General features: G+C 49.4%; 1 protein-coding gene across 1 annotated transcript in view; it reads left to right on the plus strand.

The window, feature by feature from the left end:
* The window catches only part of RFLNB (refilin B), a 15,405-nt gene extending 2,965 nt beyond the window's left edge, over positions 1 to 12,440 (plus strand). The window contains exons 3-5 of the mRNA XM_006167525.3: positions 5,070 to 5,179; positions 8,215 to 8,347; positions 9,395 to 12,440. Of these exons, the coding sequence (XP_006167587.1) occupies positions 5,070 to 5,179; positions 8,215 to 8,347; positions 9,395 to 9,592 (441 nt within the window). The 3' untranslated portion in view covers positions 9,593 to 12,440. The remainder of the gene's footprint in view (positions 1 to 5,069; positions 5,180 to 8,214; positions 8,348 to 9,394) is intronic.
* The last annotated feature ends 13,921 nt before the right edge of the window (positions 12,441 to 26,361 follow it).

Below are 26,361 nucleotides of genomic sequence, written 5' to 3' on the forward strand. Positions count from 1 at the left end.
GTTGGGCCCCCCCCCCCCGCCGGTCGGGACGGTGTGGCCATCGCTGGGAGCCTGGGGCGGGAGCGCAGCGAAACCTGGCCAGCTGGAGCCGGTGGCTGGAAAATTGTCATCGCCTGGGAGGCGCGGGAGCCCCGGGGGAGGCGGGCGGCCGTCTCCTCCCTTCGGGGTGGCGGCCCCCGGGGCTGCCAGGCTGCGGCACAGCCACATTCCTGCCCGGGCTCGGCGGGGGGGGGCGCCCCGGCAACCACGGGTGGGGCTCCCGGGACACCCAAGGGGAATCCCAGCCCTGCCTGGGCTGTGGGCCCGACACCCCGCAGCTGTGCCCGCTCCCGGGGGACTGGGGAGGGAGGCTGCTCCTGGCTGGTCCCAGGGAGAGGGTGCACTCCGGGATCCCGGATTCGGAGAGCCGGCGGGGTCGATTTTCGGAGACCTTTTGAGAAGGGTTGTTCGTGAGCCTCTGGCTTGTGGTGGTCCCGCTTGTCCTGAACACCTAACCCAGGTTCTGCACGTAGTAGGTGGGAGGCCTTTCGGTGGGTGGAACTTTTTAAAGATTAATCCTTTTCTTTTATTTAAAATTGTTTTATTTAAAGAAGAGAAACTTAAGCAAGTCTGTTTTGCCTGAGGAATGCCTCAGATGTTAGTGTTTGCTTCCTGTCCCGAGAGCTCAGGGGATGCCACATCCTGCCTGCAAAGCTCACAGTGAGCTCTCGGCACCCGCCAGCGCTTTCACCTGAGCTGTTTCTTTTTGTTTTAGAGATTTTTGCTATAGGGCACGTGCTCGCTGGAGAGAAAGAGAGACAGACAGAAAGCGAGAAGTCGCCCTTCAGGGAGGATGACCATGCCCCAATCCTTTCACCTCCATTCTCCTCTTGGAATGTTGGGCATGCAGGCACAGGAACCCAGAGTGAATTTAAGCCGCAGGGTCAGGGGCTTGAACTGAGGTCGACTATGTAGGAGTTCAGCGACATAACCATTATGCCATCTGCTGATCCCCAGCATGGGTATTTATAGCTGCTCCCCTCCGGTGAAGGAGGCAATGGCAGCTGCTGTGTTTTTTGTTGTTGTTTGCTTGGGCTTTTTTTTCCAGTGTTTTTTTTCTTTTTTGCCTTAGGGCACAGAGTTCACCCAAGAGAGACACAGAGACAGTGAGAGGGAAAGGGAGGATGGCCACGGCAATCCCTTCTCCTCCCAGGATTGTGGGCATGCATGTATGTGCACCTTTGGTGATTTTTCAAGCTGCCAGGTCCAGGACTCCAACCATGATCCGCCGTGTGGGAGTCCAGCGATTTAACTGCTATGCCATCTGCTGGCCCCGGCAGCTGGTGTTCTTAACGACCCATGCTGAAGCTTGGGTGGTGCCTGGTGTTCTCCACTGACCCTTTCTCCTGGTGGGCACCAGTGGCCTTCCCCATCTCCATTCCAAAGCCGACTTCCCCAACCTCAGGCCTTCAGAGCCCTCCTCCTCTGGCCCTTTCTAGCCTCATCCTGCCCTGCCCTGAGCACAGGCCAGACACACACAGTGGCCACCCCCATACTTCCCCCTCCCTCACATGTACCTTTCCCTTAGAGTCCTGTCATCTCTCAGTGCCAACTCATGTCACCCCAGGGCCTCCCCATCCCCCAGTGTCACTTCGTTTTCATGGACTGTCGAACCCCTGCGGCCCCATTCCAGCCTGCGTAAAGCAAGGCGGGTGCCCAGGGAGTCTGCTGGATGGGCAAGGGTGGGAGAGCAGAGAAGCCAGGGGCCAGAGAACTCAGTGCTTGGTGGATCCCTGGCAAAAAGCCATGATGTGAGTGTCAGAGAGTCACCCACCTGCTTGTGGCATGTCTCTATGCAGCCCCCAGGACCGTCTGGGAGGTGCCCCTGCTGCTGGGGGTGTCAGGCAGCCGGAAAGCAAGGACAGGGCAGGCCTGCGTCATGCTCTGGAGGCTGTTTCCAGAAGCTCTGCAGCAGCTAGGATCCCCAATAAAGAAGAGAAACTTAAGCAAGTCTGTTTTGCCTGAGGAATGCCTCAGATGTTAGTGTTTGCTTCCTGTCCCGAGAGCTCAGGGGATGCCACATCCTGCCTGCAAAGCTCACAGTGAGCTCTCGGCACCCGCCAGCGCTTTCACCTGAGCTGTTTCTTTTTGTTTTAGAGATTTTTGCTATAGGGCACGTGCTCGCTGGAGAGAAAGAGAGACAGACAGAAAGCGAGAAGTCGCCCTTCAGGGAGGATGACCATGCCCCAATCCTTTCACCTCCATTCTCCTCTTGGAATGTTGGGCATGCAGGCACAGGAACCCAGAGTGAATTTAAGCCGCAGGGTCAGGGGCTTGAACTGAGGTCGACTATGTAGGAGTTCAGCGACATAACCATTATGCCATCTGCTGATCCCCAGCATGGGTATTTATAGCTGCTCCCCTCCGGTGAAGGAGGCAATGGCAGCTGCTGTGTTTTTTGTTGTTGTTTGCTTGGGCTTTTTTTTCCAGTGTTTTTTTTCTTTTTTGCCTTAGGGCACAGAGTTCACCCAAGAGAGACACAGAGACAGTGAGAGGGAAAGGGAGGATGGCCACGGCAATCCCTTCTCCTCCCAGGATTGTGGGCATGCATGTATGTGCACCTTTGGTGATTTTTCAAGCTGCCAGGTCCAGGACTCCAACCATGATCCGCCGTGTGGGAGTCCAGCGATTTAACTGCTATGCCATCTGCTGGCCCCGGCAGCTGGTGTTCTTAACGACCCATGCTGAAGCTTGGGTGGTGCCTGGTGTTCTCCACTGACCCTTTCTCCTGGTGGGCACCAGTGGCCTTCCCCATCTCCATTCCAAAGCCGACTTCCCCAACCTCAGGCCTTCAGAGCCCTCCTCCTCTGGCCCTTTCTAGCCTCATCCTGCCCTGCCCTGAGCACAGGCCAGACACACACAGTGGCCACCCCCATACTTCCCCCTCCCTCACATGTACCTTTCCCTTAGAGTCCTGTCATCTCTCAGTGCCAACTCATGTCACCCCAGGGCCTCCCCATCCCCCAGTGTCACTTCGTTTTCATGGACTGTCGAACCCCTGCGGCCCCATTCCAGCCTGCGTAAAGCAAGGCGGGTGCCCAGGGAGTCTGCTGGATGGGCAAGGGTGGGAGAGCAGAGAAGCCAGGGGCCAGAGAACTCAGTGCTTGGTGGATCCCTGGCAAAAAGCCATGATGTGAGTGTCAGAGAGTCACCCACCTGCTTGTGGCATGTCTCTATGCAGCCCCCAGGACCGTCTGGGAGGTGCCCCTGCTGCTGGGGGTGTCAGGCAGCCGGAAAGCAAGGACAGGGCAGGCCTGCGTCATGCTCTGGAGGCTGTTTCCAGAAGCTCTGCAGCAGCTAGTATCCACAACTCGTGCACCGCCTCCTCCACACAGACCCTGCTTCTCACCAAAGCCCCTCCTCCAGCCTGGGCTCACTAACCGGGCCACCAAGTCAGGAACTGGCCCTCAGGACCCCTGCCTCTCCCTCTCCTGGTCCCTTCTGGCTTTTGCATTTCCACCCTACTCCCCATGTAACACTTTGTCCTGGAAACATGGTAAAAGGTCTCCACACAAACCTCCTAGAAATGTTTGCCTCCTTTTGGTCCTGGAAGATGTGGGCGGGGCTGCCACTTCCACACCCTGGCCTGAGTGTGGATCCTTCTCTCAAATTAGTCGAAGAAAATGACAGATCCCCAGTAGTCCAGGGAGCAGAAAGGGCCGCCGGGTTCAGACTGGCCCTGTGTGTATCTCTGCACCCTTAACGTGGAAGCCTGAGTTTGGCAAGCCAGGTGACAGCTGCCGGCACCTGGGTGAGGGATTTACCTGCTCTTAATGCGTCTCCTTGGTGAATCAGAGAACCCAGTGCGCTGAGGGCTGGGGGACAGTTAGCCTGGGTGTGTCAAGCCCTGGGTCATCAAGTTTCCTGGCAGTGGAGAGGGCTGTGAAGAGCATCGAGGTGTTCATCTCACCAGCGGAACTCTGAGAGTGCAGGAGTCCCCCTTGGATGGGTGTTGATCTGTGGGTCCCAGAGGCAGAGGAGGTGGGGCAAGTTGAACTGAATCTTTTTTTTTTTAAGTTTCTTTCACGAGCATGAGTGAGAGTGAGAGACACAGAGAAACAGCACCCCCTGCAGGACTTCGACCCCACAGTCCACCCCCAGCCTCAGCCAACCCAAGATCATGACTCACAGGCTGGTCTCAGGGAGGTCTCTGGCCTCAAACCCAGAATTCTCCCCTGGGGAAGCATCGTGTTTTCCCGCTGTGCCACTGTCTGGGCCCCTAGACTGAATCTTCAAATAATCCCAGGTAGCTTTTCGAGTTTGGCCTTTTCTAGGATGTTTCTGAGACGGTGACAGAGAGGGTGCCACGGCAGTGACAGATGGCTTAGTTAAGTTCCAGTTCCTGGACGTTTTGTTGCTGTGTGACTGACAGATGGTGCAGCAGCCCAGGGCGGCCACCATTACTATGCTGACTCCGGCTCGCTGCTTCTCTCGTGTCCTTTCAAAAACCTCAGTGATAGGGGACCAGCAGTTAGCATAATGGCTATGTCGCTGAACTCCCATGTAGTTGATTGTGATTCGAGTCCCGGACCCGGTGGCTTAAACTCACGCCAGGCGCGTGTGCATGCATGCCCAAGATTCCGAGAGGAGAATGGAGGAGAAGGGACTGCGGCGTGGCCATCCCCCCTGGGGGGTGATTTCTCGCTTTCTGTCTCTCTGTCTCTCTCTGTCTGGCGAGTGCACGCACCCTATAGCAAAAAAAAAAAAAACCCTCTCAACAACAACACCACCACCACCTCAGCCATGGGAGGGGGTGCCTCTCCATGGTGTGCAGATAAGGTCACAGGGCACGTGACATGACTCTTCTGAGGGTACACAGCACGTTCGGGATAGACCTGGGGCTTGCACTCTTGGCTCTCTGTCCAGTGCTCATCCCAGGCTGGGGATTAGCCCTGCTCTGGCATGGCCAGGATGAGGGCCTTGGCACAGCCAGGACACCGGCTGGAGGCTCATGCCAGCCTGGCCTTCTGTGAGGGATGCATCACACCAGCCTCTGGTGGCTCTAACTGTGTTCTTCTCTGTCCCTGAAGGCTCCAGCATCTCTCCCCAACGCCCTGGCCTCCGGTTGCTCGCCGAAGTTATGCCCTCTGTCCTTTGGCGAGGGAGTGGAGTTTGACCCTTTACCACCAAAGGAAGTAAGGTACGTACTGCAGGCCCTGGTTGGACTTTTCTTTTGTTTTGTTTTTGGTTAAAGAATTCTTCCTTTCCTTTTCTTTTCTTTTCTTTTCTTTTCTTTTCTTTTCTTTTCTTTTCTTTCTTTCTCTCTCTCTCTCTCTCTCTTTCTTTCTTTCTTTCTTTCTTTCTTTCATCTTTCTTTAGTTCCATTTGTTATTATTTTTTAAGTTGACTAGAGAGAGAGATAGAGAGGGAAAGTGAGAAAGCAAGCTGCCAGGTCTGGGACATGAACTGTGATGGGCCACGTGGGAGTCTAGCACCCCAGCCACCATGCCCCTTGCTGGCCCCCCTGGTTTTACTTTTAAATTTTTTGTATTTTTATTCCAGACATTAATGTTTGTTATTTTAAAAAATAGCTAATTGCAGAAGTATGCCAAAGACTATTAATAATTTCATAGGTACACTTTTAGATATTTTTTCTGCATTCTGTATTGAGCAACTGGTGATGTGGTGGTTAGGGCAGCTGAATCCCATGTGACTGACTGCATGGTTCAAGTCCCTGACCCAGCAGCTTGAAAAACATGCTAGATGTGTGTGCTTGCATGCCCAAAAATCTCACGAAGAAAAATGAAGGAGAAGGGATTGTGGAAAGACCATCCCCAGTTGGGGGGTTGGGGAGGGTGCTTTCTCACTTTCCCTCTCTCTCTGTCTCTCTCCAGCAAGTGCACATGCCCTCTGGAAAGTTTAAAAATATATATTGATGCAGATATGTGTGTGTGTGGTGGTGTTTTTTTTTTTTTGGAGAAGTTTTTGCTATAGGGTGCATGCGCTCGCCAGGAAGACAGAGAGAGACAGAGAGACAGAAAGCGAGACATCACCCCCCAGGAGGGATGGCCACCCTGCAATCCCTTCTCCTTCATTCTCCTCTTGGGATCTTGGGCACACATGCATATGCGCCCGGCGTGAGTTTAAGCCACTAGGTCCAGTACTTGAACCACGGTCAACTACATGGAAGTCCAGTGACATAGCCATTATGCCAACTGCTAGTCCTGTGTGTGTGTGTGTGTGTGTGTGTGTGTGTGTCTTTTGACATACACTTAACAATGAGATTACATGATAAATGAAGTTCTGTACATTGCTTTTTACAGTTCACACATGATGGCCATCAGATATTTAAAATTTTAAATATTAATCCCTCTTTCCAGAAGTTGCTCCCACACCTCCACTCTCACTGTCCTCAGTCCCTCTTCAAAGGACCACAAGCTTGTTCCACGTTAGTGTTTGCCTGGGCAAGGACCAGTCTTCCTTTAGGAATCGTCTCCTCCAGGATAATATGGGGGCAAAGATGCACTGGGAGCCTCCATTACAGATCGGTCTTTTTAGAGCAAGGAATTTTATTTGGAAACTGGTGGTTTGATAGCTGGAGTTTTAGTTGCATTAGCACAAAGGGTCCTTTGAGGTGGAACAAAGAGAGGCTCACCAGTTTGGAGGTGAGCAGCAGAGCCTTTTATTCCTGTGGAGCTTGTATTTTCAACAAATTAGGGACATGACTCATGACATTCGCTTCCACCAGCCTCATAACGACTTGCTGAAGGAGAGGAGAGGTTTCCATCGATTCACAGCAAGAACGCCAGTTGCACTCGCCTTGGCGGCTAGAGGCTGTGGGGTGCTGATACGCGATGCTCATGCACAGCTTACATCTATGAAGGTGCAGTAATAATGCAGTAAGACGCACTCACGTTTGCTTCTGTAAAAATATCAACTCGGGACCTGCAGTTAGCGTAATGACTATGTCGCTGGACTCCCATGTAGTCGACCGCGGTTCGCGTCCAGGACCCAGTGGCTTAAACTCACACGGCACGTGTATATGCATGCCCCAGATCCCAAGAGGAGAATGGAGGAGACGAGAATGCAGCGTGGCCATCCCCCTGGGGGGTGATTTCTCGCTTTCTATCTCTCTAGAGAGGAGAGTGGAGGAGAAGGTATTACAACGTGGCCATCCCCCTCTAGGATGTGTGGGGTGATTTCTTACTTTCCTTCTCTCTTTCTTTCTCTGTGTCTCTAGCAAAGGCTTATACCCTGTCGCAAATTTTTAAAATAAAACAAATAAATAGGGTCCAACAGATGGTGTGGTGGTTAAGGGCACTGGGCTCCCACATGGCTGACCATGGTTCAAGTCCCGGATCTCACAGCTTGCTTTCTCAGTTTCCCTCTCTCTCTCTCTTCTCTCCCCTACTCTGTCCCTCTCTGGTCAAATTAAAATAAATAGACAAAATTAAATGAAAATTAAAAAAAAAAAGAAAAAGAAAAACTCCCAAAGAAGGACTTAAAAAAAACAAAGTTGACTGAGGAACATGGATATTCATTTCTTTCATGGAACTCCAGATTATAATTATCTTTATGGAGAAGGTCAGGTCCCTGAGTCCAAGGGTGTAGAGTGTGGAGGGGGATCTCCACCCAAGGCCAGCGTAGGCCACGTACTAGTGCTTGGCCAGGATAACCAAGCTCTCAGGGTTTCTAGATTCTTCATCTTCTTCAAGAGCTGATCGATCACGTGAAGGGACAGAGAACCGGCTCAGCCCTCAATTGCAGCAGAGCCGTCCTCATGTCATAATGGTGCTGCCAGCACTAGCAATGACACTGTCACCACTGTGTCCAGTGCTCCTTCACAGAGGAGGAAACTAAGCTTCGAACTAAGGAGCTTGACCAAGGTCTTAGCCTAAGTCAGTGGAGCAGAGCCCGGGCTGGTTAGTGTGGGGACAGAGTCCTGGCCTGCGTTTGCATCCAGCCCCACCCCACCCCCGGCAGCAGCACTGCTGTCTTCATCTCCCGCACCTGTTTCCCCTCCAAGGGGCGCTGGGAAGATTGCGTTAGCTCCTGTGGGGAGATTGCTGAAGAGAGTCCCCAGCGCACGGGAAGTAGTTCATAACTCCATGCTACTTCTCCCTAGGAGAGCCACACCTCAGTGTTGGCACCCACAGGAGAGTCACGGTCACAGCGGGGACCCGAGTGGCCCAGCTCAGAGGAGCGGCTTCATGCTGCCTTGTGTCTCCCGCCCAGGTACACGTCCTCGGTCAAGTACGACTCCGAGCGACACTTCATCAATGACGTGCAGCTGCCACTGGGCCTAGCAGTGGCCTCCTGCAGCCAGACGGTCACCTGCGTCCCCAACTGCACGTGGCGCAGCTACAAGGCGGCTCCCACATGGCTGACCATGGTTCAAGTCCCGGATCTCACAGCTTGCTTTCTCAGTTTCCCTCTCTCTCTCTCTTCTCTCCCCTACTCTGTCCCTCTCTGGTCAAATTAAAATAAATAGACAAAATTAAATGAAAATTAAAAAAAAAAAGAAAAAGAAAAACTCCCAAAGAAGGACTTAAAAAAAACAAAGTTGACTGAGGAACATGGATATTCATTTCTTTCATGGAACTCCAGATTATAATTATCTTTATGGAGAAGGTCAGGTCCCTGAGTCCAAGGGTGTAGAGTGTGGAGGGGGATCTCCACCCAAGGCCAGCGTAGGCCACGTACTAGTGCTTGGCCAGGATAACCAAGCTCTCAGGGTTTCTAGATTCTTCATCTTCTTCAAGAGCTGATCGATCACGTGAAGGGACAGAGAACCGGCTCAGCCCTCAATTGCAGCAGAGCCGTCCTCATGTCATAATGGTGCTGCCAGCACTAGCAATGACACTGTCACCACTGTGTCCAGTGCTCCTTCACAGAGGAGGAAACTAAGCTTCGAACTAAGGAGCTTGACCAAGGTCTTAGCCTAAGTCAGTGGAGCAGAGCCCGGGCTGGTTAGTGTGGGGACAGAGTCCTGGCCTGCGTTTGCATCCAGCCCCACCCCACCCCCGGCAGCAGCACTGCTGTCTTCATCTCCCGCACCTGTTTCCCCTCCAAGGGGCGCTGGGAAGATTGCGTTAGCTCCTGTGGGGAGATTGCTGAAGAGAGTCCCCAGCGCACGGGAAGTAGTTCATAACTCCATGCTACTTCTCCCTAGGAGAGCCACACCTCAGTGTTGGCACCCACAGGAGAGTCACGGTCACAGCGGGGACCCGAGTGGCCCAGCTCAGAGGAGCGGCTTCATGCTGCCTTGTGTCTCCCGCCCAGGTACACGTCCTCGGTCAAGTACGACTCCGAGCGACACTTCATCAATGACGTGCAGCTGCCACTGGGCCTAGCAGTGGCCTCCTGCAGCCAGACGGTCACCTGCGTCCCCAACTGCACGTGGCGCAGCTACAAGGCCGAGGTGCGCTTCGAGCCACGCCACAAGCCCACACGCTTCCTCAGCACCACCATCGTCTACCCCAAGTACCCCAAGACCGTCTACACCACCACCCTGGATTACAACTGCCGCAAGACGCTGAGGAGGTTTCTGTCCAGCGTGGAGCTGGAAGCCACGGAGTTCCTGGGCAGCGATTACCTCTCGGATGAATGCTGATCGGGCAGGCTGGGCTGGGGCCGGACCAGCTCTCAGCCGCCCTGGTCCCCAGACCTCCCTGGCCATGTTGGGCACCGCTGCCCTCCCACTGTCATTCCAGCCCCACAGGAGTCTACGCTAGGGACACCTCCAAGCCCAGCCTGGGGAAGAAAAAAAAATCTGCATCTTATAGTTACTGAGATCTTTGGGCTTGGGTTTTGAATTTTCAGGTTGTTTTCTGGTTTGCTGCTGTGTAGTCTCTCCAAATTCTCAGTCTGAGAAGAAAATGAAGAGATGGCTAGAGAGGAAGGGAAAATGGCAACGGTTTACAATAGCGAGGGAAAAGGAGGGGAAACCTTTTCTTCCACTGGTCAATTGGTCCAAAGAAGAGCATGGGAAAAATCCCTGGGATGGAAAAAGTGAGTTTTCCAAAATTTCAGCCACGAATGTCTTCACTGCTACAAAAGCGGTGCTCATTCACTGCATCGTGACACCCACATGGGGTCAGTCTGTGGAGAGCGGCGGTCCATCCCATTTTCTATTTCCGCCCTCCTCTCTATTCCCTGTGAACCAACACTCTTGGGATGCTCTACATCTTCGTCATGGTATTGAAAAACCCAAATCACACTATAAGATGCCTTCCTTTAAAAAAAAAAAAAAACCCTATTCTCGCCTTCTTCAAGAAGGTCAGGTCAATAGGTGGCCGAGCTGGGGAGCAGGACTTTGGTTCCAGTTCTTTCTACCAGGGTGGTGCGGATGCAGGCTTTGACACTGTCCCCTGGGCCTCTGGTTGACGTCTCCGCAGGTTTGGGTCACTCTCCTAACAGGTGTTTTGGGGTTTCAAAATACTTCCCCTTTTTTTCCCATAAGGCAAATGTCGAGGAGGGCCCTATTGAGAGAAATGGCATGTTTGAAGGAGGCTTCGGATAAAAGATTTTTGGAACTCCACAAGGGGAGTTGCCACACAGGCCAGGAGCTGACCGTCATGCCCGAGGCCTGCTGCCACCGGGAAGAGGCAGATGAAGCTGTTCCTGGTGAGCAGATTCATCGTGCCAGGGGCCTGGATGGACTTGTGCTGGGACTTCGCGGTGTCAGAATTGCAGAGGGATCCTGCCAGTGCCTTCAGTCTAATCTAAAAAGCAAGGAGATCTGTCCCCCATCCCTCACCCCAAGGCCAGGGGAAGGCGAATCTGGGATAGAGAGTGACGTCACGTTCAGACCGGAAAGCCCGACCCCGGTGATGACGGCTTACATGTCTTTTAGACCGCTATGCAGCGCAAGTGGCCATCCTGGAGCTGGGTGTGAATGAAAGAGGTGCCCAAAGAAATCATGTGAGTCAGCCAAACGGCTGCAGAAGCACGAGGGCGTCTCGGGCCACCGCTGTGTTCACAGGCTGTGGTGGCCGGCTTCTCCCTCCTGCCATGTTGTGGAAGGGAGCCTGCAGCGGGCCAGGGTGCCTCCGCTCCCCTGCCTCGCACCACCCCATTGTACCCCCAGCCCTTCTTTCCTAGAGGCTCTTGCCCATCCCTGGGGTGTTCCAGTAAAGAAGGTGGCAGAGGGCTTCTTCCTTCCCGCACTGGGAAGAGCCAGCCACAGGCATTTCCCGATGATGTCAAGTGTTGGCGGGCTGCACCGTTGTGAGCCCAGCCTCCCGCTGTCCCGCGATGTCCCAGTGTCTTCCGCCAGGGCTGAGAGCAGATCCACAGCTCGGCGGCTGCACTGCCACAGCAGGGACTTCTGTTACAGCGAAAGCAGGTGCAATGGTAATCGCCCCTATTTAAAGTCGGTGGGAGGTCTGTAGAGCCTCCGTGTCTGGTGTCCTCTTCAGACAGCAAGGTGCAGTCTGTGTGCTCCCAGATAACGGGACACGCCTCTTGGGCAGAGCCTGCACTTGGCTTCCTGGGCCCCCAAGTGTGCCAGGGTGAAGCTCGGCAGGGACCCAGTGCAAGGGGCGTGCTGGGACCCCATGGTGTCCTCACTCATGAGCTGAGCACCAGGTCAGGTGGCATTTGTTGATAAGATGGATTTCTGTCTGATTCCACAATGTTGTTGTTTAATTGGCAAATGCCATTTTAAAATTATGTTAGAGATTTCCCAGGCTCTGCTCTGCCCCCGTGGAGACACTTCGTTGAGCTCTGAACAGTGTCGTGGGCAGTTTGGCAGGAATGGGAGAGAGAAGCAGAGCGGACATGGCCTCCGAAAAGCAGCGGTTTGAGACGCCTTTAGGAGATTTTTTGTTTTAAGGGGAATGTGTTAAATGCGGGCAAATCATTCTAGGTGTGGAGAGGATCTCAACGAATCAGTAAAGTAGGTAGAAGTGAGCAATTGTGAATGTGTCAGGCAAACGGAAAAGCAGGCTTGATTGTCAGTTATTCACTAGGGAACCCGCGGTATTCTTGCGAATTTCTTCTCTTCTCACCTGCTTCGCTGCAAGCTGCAGAAGAGGAAGCAGTGAAGGCCGCAGTGTGTGTGTCGGAGGACGCTACTTAATAGGCCGTTCATGTTCGCTTGCGAGGTGGGAACAGGGAGTTGAAAACTCGCTGACTAAAAACAAACATTCCTAAGTGTATGTGGAAGATACAGTTTATTTGCTAATTAAAAACCTTTTTTCTCAGTCTCTTAAATGATGTCTGTCATGTAATAAGGATGATTTGTATTTCCAGAGAAAAGTTGTTTTCCTTTCAAATCACAGACCTTTTAAGAAGAACTAATTTAAGTGAGTACCTTTTCATTTGACATTTTTCCTGTTTCTAACCTTAGGAAATCCAGACTAGTGTTCAACGAATATCGTGTTTTAAATTTATCTTTGACATTTGTTCCACCCCATTTTGCTTTGTGACTTCTTCATTTAACAATAAATTATCTAAAAAAGAAATTCCAAGATGCCTTTCTTATTTTAAAGGAAGATGACAGTGTCTGGGTAAGCAAAGTGAGAAAACCCAGGGCCAGTCATAGCCCAACTGGACCCATGTGGCAAGGCCCCTCATCCGTGTCATAGCCGCCTTAGTCACACCGGGTGCACCACGATTCAGGCTGGCTGAGGCTGGGCTGGGGCCTGGTGTGACAATCCTGTTGAGGATACTTGTCTCTCACTCTCACTGAAGAAATAGACTATTTTTGCAATGAGAAAAACAACTCCTTGAGAAATTTCAAGACTTGATGATATTTAATGGCTTAATTCAGCCTGATTACATTTAACATCAGATACAAGATTTTTCCAAGGGGTAATTGGGTGCAGATCATTTTAAGGGAATTGTTTTTTTTTTCCAAATTTGATACACGATCTTTTCTGAAGTCAATCTGCCCCCAAACGCACTGCTGAGTGGAGATGTCAAGCCAGTTCTTCTCACCTCCTCTTTTCCCGTACAGGAGAAATTCGTACCTTAGTCTAACCTGTCCTGTTTTTGTGGTTATGATTTCGGGCTGGAAAAACCTATAGGCATAAGTAAAGGAACACGTAGAGGGCGGAACTACCGGTGTCTGGGCCCCGGGAACCCACTCGGGGCTTTACGTCTAAGGGCACCTACACGGAGTTCCGTTGAGAATGGCGTGTGGTAGCAGAGCGAGGTGGCCTCACTTCTAGTAGTTTGTGAAGACAGGCCGTGGGCGTGTAACATTGCGTTTGTAAAACCCACGTCTCTTCAGGCTCAGACTATCGGACACCCTTGTAGGAAAGCCCTGTAGGGCAGAATACGTAACATCTTCCTCACGTGTTGAAAGGTTCATAGATGAGACTGTCACAAAAGATAGACTAACAAGAGAAAAGCATACAAATGTATTGAACATAACCTTTTTTCTGAAGAATTATTTAACTTTATTTACTATTATTTTCCAGTTTGATCAGACAGAGAGAGAGAGAGGGAAAGTGAGAAAGCAAGCCACCAGGTCCAGGACTTGAACCGTGGTCAGCTATGTGGGAGTCCAGCGCTTTTAACCACCACACCACCTGCCGGCCCCTTAACATAACTTTATACATGACATAGGAGACTTCAGAAATGAAGACCCAAAGAAACAAGGAGATCTGGTGCGTGTGAGGGAGGTGGGTGAAGGTTATTTGTTCGTTTGTTTGGTTTGGTTAGGTTTTGCCATAGGGTGTGCACTCCCTGGGGGGTGGGGAGGAATGAGAAATCCCCCTCCCCATGGCAGATGGTCTTGTCTCAATCCCTTCTATTCTCCTGTTGGAATTTTGGGCACCCACACATGTGCCTGGTGTGACTTTCAAGCCACTGAGACTGGAACTCGAACCACAGTCAGCCATGAGGGAGTCCAGAGCCTTAACCACCACACCGCCAGTGGGCCCGAGATCTGTGTATTTCTAGATGGTCATGCAGAAGTATGACTAAAGGACAAGGTATGATCTAATGGCAATAAACAGAGGGTGGCACCTAGTAAGGCCAGTTGTCTGGTTTCTAGTTGTCATACCTGTGCAACAATAATTAAAAACAAAAAACTATCTCAAATTGGCCCTTGGCCTATTGACTAAAAAAGATGGATGCTTGGGACCAGCAGATGGTGTAATGGCTACATTGCTGGACTTCCATGTAGTCAACCGTGGTTCGAGTCCCAGACCCAGTGGCTTAAACTCACGCTGGGCGCATATGCATGCGTGCCGAAGATCCCAAGAGGAGAATGGAGAAGAGATTGTGACATGGCCATGCCCCCAGGGGGTGGTGGTGGTGATTTCTCACTTTCTGTCTGTCTCTGTCTTTCTGGCGAGCACACATGCCCTATAGCAAAAACCTCTCAAAAAAAAAAAAAAAGATGGATCCCACATGGCTGACCACATTGTTTGAACCCTGGCCCTGGTGTCTTGAAAAACATGTAAGGCGAAAATACTACTACGACTACTACTAATTGTTATTATAATAATAAAAGAAAAAAGAAAAACACACAGGGCACATGTGTATGGCCCAAATCCTAACAAGATGGAGAAATGGAGGGGAAGAGATTTTGGCAGGACCACACTCAAAAGCGGTGCTTTTCCCCTCTCCTCCTTTCTCTTTCTGCCAGGCACACATGCCAGCTGGTAAGTAGATTTTTTATTTTTAGAGGTTTTTGCTATATGCGCTCACCAGAAAGACAGAGACAGAAAGACAGAAAGCAAGAAATCACCCCCCAGGGGGGATGGCCACGCCGCAATCCCTTCTCCTCCATTCTCCTCTCAGGATCTTGGGCACGCACGCACACGCGCCCGGCATGAGTCTAAGCCACAGGTTCCAGGACTCAAAACTGGACAACTACATGAGAGTCCAGTGACATAGCCATTACGCCAACTGCTGGTCCCGGTAAGTAGATCTTTTTAAAAAATCTCTTTTTAATAGAAATTAAGTCCAGTTTGGCTGACTGGGATAACAATGAGGGCTAATATCGTCAATTATGCCATATGGGACACACTTCCACAAAATAAATTGGCTAATCAGAGGTTCCAAGATTTTAGGAAATAAATATTTAAAGCCCATAGTATTAAAGTTAGAGTTGCATCTGTGTAGAAAGTGTCAAACTGTGTTGAAACTGATAATGTTTGTGTACTCTTTAAAGGTTTTTGCCATAGGGCACGTGCACTCACTGGGGAGAGACAGAAAGGCAGGGAGGATGGAAAGTGAGAAATCCCCTGGGGGGTAGCCATGCTGCAATCCCTTTTACCCAACTCTCCTCCTGGGATTTTGGGCACACATGCACGCGCACGTGCACACACACGCCAGTGTGAGTCTCAAGCTGCTGGACCTGGGACTCAAACCACAGTTAGCCATGTGGGGAGTCCAGCACCCCAACCACAACACCACCCACTGGCCCCACCTTATGTATATTTTTAAATTTCCATAATAAAACATTAAAGTATATTTTTAATGTTTCTATCATAAAAGTAATACATACTCATTTATTTACTTATTTATTAGATTTTTGCCATAAGGTGTGTAGAATTGCCGGAGAGAGACAGAGAGAGAGAGGGAAAGTGAGAAATCACCCCCATGGGACATGGCCACGCCGCAATCCCTTCTCCTCTTGGGATTTTGGGCACTATGCACATGCACCTGGTATGTTTTCAGCCTGCCAGGTCCAGGAGTTGAACTTTGGGGTGGGATCCAGCCATGTGGGATCCAGCGCCTTAACCACCATGCCACCTGCTGGCTCGATACATGCTCATTTTTAAAAAATCAGAAAATACATATTAGCAAAAATAAAAATCACTCTTATTCCCCTCAGAAATAAACTATTACTAACTCCTCGGACAAGTGCAGCCTTTTGTTTGTTTTTGGCTAGAGGACACCTGCACTCCTCAAAGAGAAAATGAGAGAAAGAGGGAGAGGAGAAAGCACCCCCACATGAGGGGTGGTCATGCCGCAAGCCCTTCTCCACCACGCCCTCACCCAGCTTGTTTCTCAAGTCACTGGGTCCGAGACTCAAACCAAGCAGTTGCCCATGCGGGACCTAACTGCCCTAACCACCAGGCACGGCGCCAGCCTCCAGAACTGCCACTTCCCAAGATAAGAATAAGCACCTCTCGGGCGCATTATGCCTGGAAGCCCAGCTACTCCAGACGCTGAGGCAAGAGCCCCGGAACTGGAGGCCAGGCCAGGCAACTTTTGTCTCTAAACAAATGAACAAGAACAACAGTGAAGTATGGTCAAGTCTAAGGAACACGTGGCTTTTACATTGTGGCACTCTTGTTTCTTTCTTTTTTTTTTTTAAATCTGTCAGAGTGCATGTGCACTTGCCAGAGAGAAAAAGTGGGAGAAAGCACCCTCAGTGGGGCTTGGTCAGGCTGCAACCCCTTCTCGGCCATTTCTCCATCCCTTCAGGATGTGAGCCATGCATGCACACATGCCTGGTGTAGTTTTCAAGTTGACCAGACAGGGAGGGATTCGAACCGTGTGATCGGCCTTATGGGATCTGGTTTTCCCTTAACCATGGAGCGGGTCCTGTAATACCCTGTAATACTATTTTCAGCCTTACCTACTGTGGGCATTGAATCAAGTCATCAGAGCATAAACGGCTTTTTTTTTCCCCAGTAGGAGGTTTCTATTCTTTATGGTGTGCTGTTTTCTTTTTCAGAATGAGAATGCAGGGGTCTTGGGTGTGTCAAACTAATTGCTAGTAATTACAAATTGCTCCTTGTCTCCAAAGGCCCTGGGGCATTGTTTAGGTAATTAAGCTGGTGAGTACAGTTAACAGGGTGTTCCCAGCCACCTTCAACAAGCATGTGAAGAGTTAGTGTAAATGAGTCTTGCCATACTTTTTTTAAAAATATGTGTTTATTTATACCCATTTACTTTCTTTTTTTTTTTTGAGAGGTTTTTTTTTCACTATAGGGCACGTGCGCTCGCCAGACAGACAGAGGGAGACATAGAGACAGAAAGCGAGAAATCACCCCCCAGGGGGGATGGTCACGCCGCAATCCCTTCTCCTCCATTCTCCTCTCGGGATCTTGGGCACGCACGCACACGCAACCGGCGTGAGTTTTAAGCCACCGGGTCCGGGACACGAACCGCGGTCGACTACGTGGGAGTCCAGCGACATAGCCAGTACGCTAACTGCTGGTTGCCTACCCATTTACTTTCAAAACAAGGGAGGGATGACTACAATGAAAGACACCCTCTGTGTGACAGAGCCACTGACACCCTTTCTATTAGTTGCTGTGAGTCTCTTGTTCTTAAAATCTGGCTCCTTTTAGGGGGCTGGCAGGTGGTGTGGTGGTTAAAGGTGCTGAACTCCCACATGACCCATAGTGGTCCGAGTCCCAGACTTGGAGGCTTGCTTTCTTGCTTTCCATTTCTCTCTCTCTGTCTCTGTTTGGTAAAATGTAAACATTATCATAACAAGTGGAATTAAATAAAAAATAATTGTTTAAAAAAACACAAAACATCTGGCTCCTTTTATTTTTTTTTAGAAGTTTTTGCTATAGGGCACGTGAGCTCACTAGACAGACAGAGAGAGACAGAGAGACAGAAAGCGAGAAATCACCCCCCAGGGGGGATGGCCACACCGCAATCCCTTCTCCTCCATTCTCCTCTCAGGATCTTGGGCACACATGCACACGCACCCAGCATGAGTTTTAAGTCACCGGTCCAGGACACGAACCGCTGTCAACTATGTGGGAGTTCAGCGACATAGCCATTACACTAACTGCTGGTCCCGCCAACACCTGGCTCCTTTTAAAGTTCAGTTCAGGTGGCGAGGTGGGTTAGGTTGCTGGACTCCACATGGTTAACCATGGTTCAAATCCCAGACCTGGCAGTTTGCTTTCTCACTTTCTTTGTCTCTCTGGTGAGCACGTGTGCCCCGTAGCAAATTAAAATAATAATAATAGTAAAATTCTATTTGATTACATGGCACCTGACATGAGTGACTTTATTGGTTTGGTCTTGTCTTCTGGGCTAAGTGCAGGAGTTTAATCCAAAACTATGGCCTCCCGTAAACTTTTAATACTAATGTAAGGAAGCGAGCCCCTGGAGTGTAGGACTCTCAGCTCTAAGGGTTTACCACCACCCGTATCTGTAGAAGAGACACAAAATCAAACATCCATATATTCTTCCAATACCATTTCCATTCTGGTTTGGGGAAAGATAAGGAGGGCATTTAAAATTGGCAGTAATTCATAGTCACACAGACTCTGAGCCAGAATGCCTGTGTTCAAATCCCAGCTCCAAGCTGTGTGAGCTTGGGCAAGTCCCCTAAACTCTGTAAATCTGAGCTAACAGGAGTTCTCTCCGCCCAGTCAGAGGGTGCTATAACTCAATGCTCTGTGAGATGGCTCCACATGGGAAGGTGGTTTGCAACCAGAAACCTCCATAAGTCTGCAGGGCGTGTGCTTGCCTTGCTCCAGGGCTAGCCAAGGTTCTGGGAGGATTGTGGGGTGTTGTTTTTCTCTCTCTGTGTCTCTTGCAGTCATGGAAAAGATAAATGAAACTTTGGGACAAAGGAGGTAAGAGTGTCGTCATAGAGAGGTTGTGAGAATTAAATGAGTTGATATAATCAAAATGCTTAGACCAGTACCTGGCATGAGTTAAAAGCTATAAAAGTGTTTATTGTTTTAATTATCTTTTGGCTTGTAACTTCACTCCCAGGAATGTATCCACAGCATTGGAAAATTGCACTAAAATGTGCATATAAGGATATTCATGGCAAAATTATTTAGAATAGCTGAAAAAATAGGAAACCAACTAAATGTGCACAAGTAGAGGGTTGGATAAATGTCTATATAATACAATACTAGGTGAGCTTACTTAGTGTCGTGGAGATGTCAATTTAGTGACTTGGAAAGATGTCCCTACTATCTATCTTTAAAAACACAGTTTTAAAAGTTTATTTATTGGTTGAGACCAGCAGTTGGCATAATGGCTATGTCACTGGACTCCCAAGTAGTCAACCGTGGTTTGAGTCCTAGACCTGGTGGCTTAAACTCACACCGAGCACATGTGCGTGCGTGCCCAAGATCCTGAGAGGAGAATGGAGGAGAAGGGATTGCAGCATGGCCATCCTCCCTGGGGGGTGATTTCTTGTTTTCTGTCTCTCTGTCATTCTCTGTCTTTCTGGCAAGCGCACGCACCCTATAGCGAAAACCTCTCCAAAAAAAAAAAAAAGTTTATTTATTGGACCAGCCTGTGGCCTGATGGTTAAGGCATCTGGATCATACATGACTGATCCTGAGGTTCAAGTCTCAGACCCAGTGATTTGAAAAACATGTCTGGTGAGGGCCAGCAGGTGGCATAGTGGTTGTGGTGCTAGACTCCCACATGGCTGACCATGGTTTGAGTCCCAGACTGAGCAACTTGAAACTCATGCCAGGCATGTGTGCATGTGTGCCCCAAATCCTGAGAGGAAAATGGAGGAGAAGGGACTGCAGCATGGCCATCTCCTGGGGCGGTTGATATCTCACTTTCTCTCTCACTGTCTCTCTCTGTGTCTCAGGCTAGTACACATGCCTTATAGCTAAAATCTCCCTTTAAAAAGGAAAAAGGAGAGAAAAACATGCCGTGTGTGTATGTGTACCCTAAGTCCCAAAGGGAGAGAGAAATGGAGGAAGACTGTGGTGACCATGCCTCATGGGGGTGCTTTCTCATTTCCCTCTTTCACTGTCTCCAGTGAGTACACCACACACACCACCTGGCAAAAAAAAAAAAAAAAAAAAAAAAAAAAAAAAAAGTTTATTTATCTCTTCAATGATGACAAGAAAGAGAGAAAAAGAGAGAGACAGCACCCCAGCAATGTCTTCACCTTGCAGTCCATCCCCTGTCTCAGTCAGCTCTGGATCGAGGACACACATGCCCAGGATACTCAGGGAGGTCTCCAATACAAACCTGAGACCTTCCGTCTGGGTCAGTCTTGTGTTTTGCCACTGCACCACCGTCTGTCCCTGCCCATGCCATATTTTGAAGAGAACCATTAAAAGACAACATACATATTATTATCTCATTAATTTTGTGTTCCTGTATGCAGATATACTAGTAAAAAAAAAGATTGGAAGAACAGATACCAAATAGATGCAGCTAGCTCTCTCCAAATGGCAAAATACTAGATCTTTTAAAGACTTATTTTTGGGGACCAGCAGTTAGCATAATGGCATGTCACTGGACTCCCATGTAGTCGACCGCGGTTCGCGTCCTGGACCCGGTGGCTTGAAGCTCACTCAGGGTGCGTGTGCGTGCGTGCCCAAGATCCTGAGAGGAGAATGGAGAAGGGATTGTGGAGTGGCCATCCCTCCATGGGGGTGATTTCTTGCTTTCTATCTCTCTGTCTCTCTCTCTCTGGTGAGTGCACACACCCTATAGCAAAAAAAAAACTCTCAAAAAAAAAAAAAAAAAGACTTATTTTTCTGGGACCAGCAGATGGTATAATGGTACATCACTGGACTCTCACATAGTCGACCATGGTTTGAGCCCCAGACCTGGCAGCTTAAAACTCATACTGTGTACGTGTGCGCCCAAGATCCTGAGAGGAAAATGGAGAAGGGATTGTGGCGTGGCCATCCCTCTGGGGGTGATTTCTCGCTTCTGTCTCTCCAGTGAGTACATGCATCCTATAGCAAAAATCTTTCTAAAAAAAGACTTATTTTCCTTGTTTGTGTTTTCTGATTTCCTGTGCAATTTGAAAAGTAAAACCTGAGTACAGAATATCACACAGATGTCGAACTGGCTTAAGCGTCAGGAAAACAGAGTGTTAAATGGTTAGTCTAGCTGTCCCTTAAAATGGGGTCAAGAATTGGGAAGAATCTGACATTTTACATTGTTTGCTAGCTAACAGGTAGCCTGCCACAGTTACATGAATGTTGCCTAAAGACACGAAACTCTTGGATCAGAGACAAAGGATATTGGTTTTTCCAATAGCAGTAGCCAGAGTAGTAGCATTTGCTGGTTTCCTCAGGCTTGTTTCCCATAGGGTAAGACGAAGAGGTTCTAGATGACACCGGACATAACAGGTTATATTACAAGAAAGGAACTCTGAGCTTAGGAACTAGAACTTTCTCTAAGAGGTGACAAACAAATATGCCCTCGGCTCTAGCAGGAGACACTATTTCTTTCTTCCTAGGCTATTCATCACACAAGCATCCTTCAAAAGATGGTCTGGGGGACGAACAGTGGCACAGTGATAAAATGTGATGGTCTGTGAGGCTGACCCTAATGGGAGGGTTCTGGGTTCATATCCAGAGACCTCCCTGAGTATTCTAGGCATGTGTGTGCCCATGATCTGGGGCTGGCAAAGACTGGGGGTCAACCCTGGCTTTGAGAACCCATTAGATCTCTCTCTCTCCCTTGCTCATGAAATAAATAAATAAAAATAAGCTAAACAAGAGAAGGAGAGGGGCTGGCAGGTGGCATAGTGGCTAAGGGCTCTGGATTCCCACATGGCTGACTGCGGTTCGAGTCCTGGACCTGGCAGCTTGCTTTTTCATTTTCTTTCTCTTTCTCTTTCTCTCTCTAGTCAGATAAAAAAATAATAATAACAAATGGAATTAAATAAATAAATAATTCTTTAACACAAAAGAGAGAAGGAGATGATCTGGAACAAAGGTAAGCAGTGACTCTCCTCACAAGATGTGCAGAAACACATGCACTATGAGAAACATGGGGATTTCCTATGGAGAACTCTCTCTGACAACCAGAGGTTCTCAAATTTGATGTGAACGTGAATCACCTGAGGCCCTTGTTAACCTACAGCTTCTGACGTGGTAGGTCTGGTCGGAGTGGAGAGCGACCCGAGAGTCTGCTAAGAAGCGAGTTCCTAAGAAGCTCCCAGGACCACATGCCTTAGGACCCACCCTCCTGGTCAAGGTAGGACAGTGCCTGTCAGCTGAGGTGGCCGGAGCCAGGAGCCCTGGCCTGGGGTGCTGTGATTGGGAGGCGAAGGCTGAAGGAGGCAAGATCCTTTATCAGTGACCATCAGAGAAGAAAGTGTCATTGTATTTGCTTTTCTTTTTTAGAGACATTTTTGCTATAAGGTGTGTATATTCACGTTTGCTGGAGAGACAGAGAGACAGAAAGCAAGAAATTATCCCCCAGGTGGGATGGTCACACCACAATCCCTTCTCCTCCATTCTCCTCTCAGGCTTTTGTACACACGTACACGCGCCTAGCATGAGTTTCAAGCCACTGGGTCTGGGACTCAAACCACAGTTGACCATGTGGAAGCCCAGCACCTTAACTCCTACACCACTGGCTGGCCCTGGTGTCAGTGGTTTTAAAGGCTAGGATTGACTATTATTAAGTACACATGGTGGCCAGGAGTCCTATGGAGCATTTTCCCAACACCCCAAGAGCCCTCATTAGTTGCTGTTAGTGGCCCTCCTCCCCATGAAGCCTCTCTGCCAGCCACAGTTCCTGGGAACAATTCCCTCTTTTCAGTAACCTGCACCCGGCTGGCTCCACCCACCTTCCTGGGAAGCTCCTGGAGCTGCCTTAATTTGCCTTTGCACTGTTCTTGAACTGGGGGTAGGGACATGGGGAGTGTAGCTCAGCTCCCACCTGTTTGGGGTGTCTGTTTGAAACCTGCGGGGTGTAACTGAAAGTGGCATCTCTGCAACCAGCCAGGCCTGGGTTTCATATCCCAACTCCTCCTCTCAGTCCCCGTGTGACCTTGGGTAAGTCACTTTCCCAGCCTGCGCCTGTTTCCTTACGTGTGAATGGGAATCGTTACACCCTCTCACCTTAAAGATGGCTGTGCAGGGAACCAGCAATTAGCGTAATGGCTATGTCGCTGGACTCCCACGTAGTCGACCGCGGTTCGTGTCCCGGACCCGGTGGCTTAAAACTCACGCCGGGCGCGTGTGCGTGCGTGCCCAGGATCCCGAGAGGAGAATGGAGGAGAAGGGATTGCGGCGTGACCGTCCCCCCTGGGGGGTGATTTCTCGCTTTCTGTCTCTATATCTCTCTCTGTCTGTCTGGCGAGCGCACGCGCCCTACAGTGAAAATCTCTCCAAAAAAAAAAAAAAAAAGATGGCTGTGCAGATAAGATGGAGTCAGGACTGTCACGTGACTAACACTATGCCTGGGCAAAGGAGGAGCCTGATAAACAGGGCTGCTCTCCTCACAATTCTGGCAGCAGCAGGCGGAGAACTGCACACTTAGTGGGTGCTTGATAAACACTTCCTAAAAACACAACTTGAGACCGTAAAGCAAATATCATTAGAGAAGGTCATCTCTTCCCTCTAAGCCTCAGTTGTGAAATAATAATTCCAGGGGGCTGGATGGTGGTGCAGCCTAAAGACATGACATTCTACAAGACTGAGCCCCAGGGGAAGGTTCTGGGTTCACATCCTGCCATGAACGCTTTTGCAACCTAGGGCTTGCTGAGAACGGGTTGGCTCATGGCAGTGGGACCCTGTTGGGGATGCTGTCTCTCTCATTCTCACTCTCCCTCCCTCTGTCAATTTCTTTTGCTCACAGAAGAACTAAATTTTTTTTTTGAATTATTATTATTCCTCCCGCACAGGGAACAAAGGAGATAGAAGAACTATTAAACTATAAAATGTCATAAAAATATTACAGTTACAATTAAAGGTGGGAGGCAGATACAAAACACATACCATAAAAACATCCTGACTAGCTTTATTGACATATAATTAACAAAAACAAGGAACCCAAGAGGCCCATGCAGTCTTATCTGGTTCTTGACTGGCCTGACAATGACCCCAGTCCTGGCAAGACACAGCACCTCTCTTGGAAATAAATTTAAAAGCCTACCGTGCACTGGCAATATGCTGTGGTGTCCTTCTTAGGAAGGATTGGGTTTGTGGTTTTCTAGCTCTCAGATTAGGGCTAACACAGGACACTGAGAATCATAGCTGTTGATGAGGAAGGGGCTACTTGTATTAGTTAGCTATTGCTGCCTAACAAAATTCTCTCCAAATGTAGTGATTTAAAACAAACTTATTATAATGACGTCTGTGGTGCAATGGTGTCTGTGGTACCCTTCTTAGGAAGGATTGGGTTTATGATTTTCTAACTCTCAGATCAGGATTAACATAGGATTATCAGGGATAATCATGCTGTTGATGAAGAAGGGGCTACCTGTATTAGTTAGCTATTGCTGTGTAACAAAATTCTCTCCAAATTTAGTGGCTTAAAGCCAACTTTTTATAATTGCAATGTTTCTGTGGTTCAGGACCCTGGGTCCAGCTTAGCTGGATGCCTCTGGCTCAGGGTAGAGACAAAGTGTCATTCAGAGCTACAGGCCTCTCAAGGCCCACCTGGGGGTGGAACTGCTCCCAAACTAACTCATGCAGTTGGTAGCAGATCTTGGGTCCTTGCCACGGTGGATCGGAGACACCAGCTGCTTGATTTGTGGAGTTCATGAGGATCACGCAATGGGTGTTCCCAAATTTGAATCATGACTGGTGTATGTGTGTGTGTGTGTGTGAAGCACCTTGGTACTAGGCAACCCAGTCTACTTGTGCTGGGTCTACTCTCATAGTGAGGTGGTCATGGGGGCACATTCTAGCTTGAGACCAGCCTTACAGGCTACAAGCCACTCCTAGGCACCACCAAAACCAAGTGCAGACCATAAACCAATTATTACTATACACTGCTCCAAAATATCTCATGGAACAGTGGTTACAGAATTTGTTTATTGTCAGTTAATGGATCTCACAGTACTGGCCAAGGGTTAGTCATTTTGGAGACAAGCATGCAGTCAATCTAGATGGGCCGAGATGGATTCATGCCAGACAAGCCACTCCCATGACCCTTGGTCAGGGCCTTCTTAAATGAATCACTCCAGTTGGAGGGCAATGGGGTGATGGGAATTTGTCTAATTGGAATTTCTTTTCTTTTTTCAGTATTTTTTTTGGTTTGTTTTTTGTTTTTTGCCATAGGGCATGTGTGCTCTCCAGAGAAAGTGAGGGGGAAGGTGAGAAATCACTCCCTAGGGGGATGGCCACATTGCAGTCCTTCTCCATTCTCCTCCTGGGATTTTGGGCATGTACACACACGCGTTCAGTGTGATTTTCAAGTCATCAAGTCTAGGACTTGGATCATGGTTGGCTACATAGGAGCCCAGTGCCTTAACCACCATGCCACCTGCTGGCCCCTACTTGGCATTTCTTTAGAGAATTGTTCCATATATGTTCTGCAGAGGATCTGTAACAACCTGTTCTGTTCATGCATCCAGTGGGAGTGCCTCTGCCTCCAGCCCCAATTCTCCTCCATACCCAGCCATCCAATACACCATTTCCTTGGTCCCTGTGGTTAGTCTAGCAATGGGCGTATGACCCCAGGCCAGACCACTGGGATCGGTATGGACACTGGATAGGGACAAAGGAGTAGCCTTTTCCTTGCAGGACTACAAGGATGTCTTTGCCATGCTGACGAGAACCTGCCTGAACAGATGCTGATGCAGAGGCAGGTACAGAGAAAAACAGACATTCAAAAAATAAATCCTCCATTTGATTTTCACAACACTAAGGTAGGTATTTACATCCCTATTTTCAGATGAGAAACTGAGGCTAAGAGGTTAAGCAACTTGCCTGTGGTCACACAGCTAGCATGCAGAAGAAAAGAGATCGCTTCACTTCTGATGTGAAGGCTCATCTTAACCACGATCCCCTGAATGGCAATGGCATAAAGATGACCACGGGCCACCGCCTCGCTCTCACCACCCATGAAGACACTGCTAAGCAACCAAGGCACTCTGAGTCCAGTATGCCCTCAGACTTCTGCACCACACCCTCAGCCTCTGAGGCTGATCTGGAGGGCACAGGAGATGCCAACCCTGCCACTCCCTTTACCTTCAGCCTGGGTTATTGGTGAGGCCCTATGGTTGAACATTTGCATACTTCCTGTCCCCTCCTCTCCATTGATAGTGGAGGACAGGCCTCAGGGAGGGCCAGTCCTATCTGCCCGAGACCTTGCCAGGCCTGACTGCTACCCATTCTCCAGGGTAGGAGAGGGCTCTTCAAAAATCTCTTTAGAATGTTTTGCCAGGGCCTCATGACAGAAATGTGGAAAGTCAGTAACTGATTTTCTCCCCCAGGTTTTTGTCATAGAGAACTTGCTCTCATCAGAGAGAGACAGAGACAGACAGTGAAAAGAAAAGAAAAGTAAGAAATCACCTCCCAGCGGGGATGGCTGTGCCACAATCCCTTCTCCTCCTAGGATTTTGGGCACACGCACACACATGCCCGATGTGATTTTAAAGCTGCTGGGTCAGGGACTGGAACCACAGTCGGCCATGTGGGATCCAGTGTCTTAAACACCATGCCACTTGCTGGCTCTGTAACTAGCCTTTCAAGTAAGGCTGAGATGATGTCAGCTGATAGCCAGCGGATGAAGATGGGCACTTTCACATAACTTTCAAAT

This window comes from Tupaia chinensis, unplaced genomic scaffold (assembly GCF_000334495.1).
Source record: "Tupaia chinensis unplaced genomic scaffold, TupChi_1.0 Scaffold144899_1, whole genome shotgun sequence".
Lineage (NCBI taxonomy): Eukaryota > Metazoa > Chordata > Mammalia > Scandentia > Tupaiidae > Tupaia > Tupaia belangeri.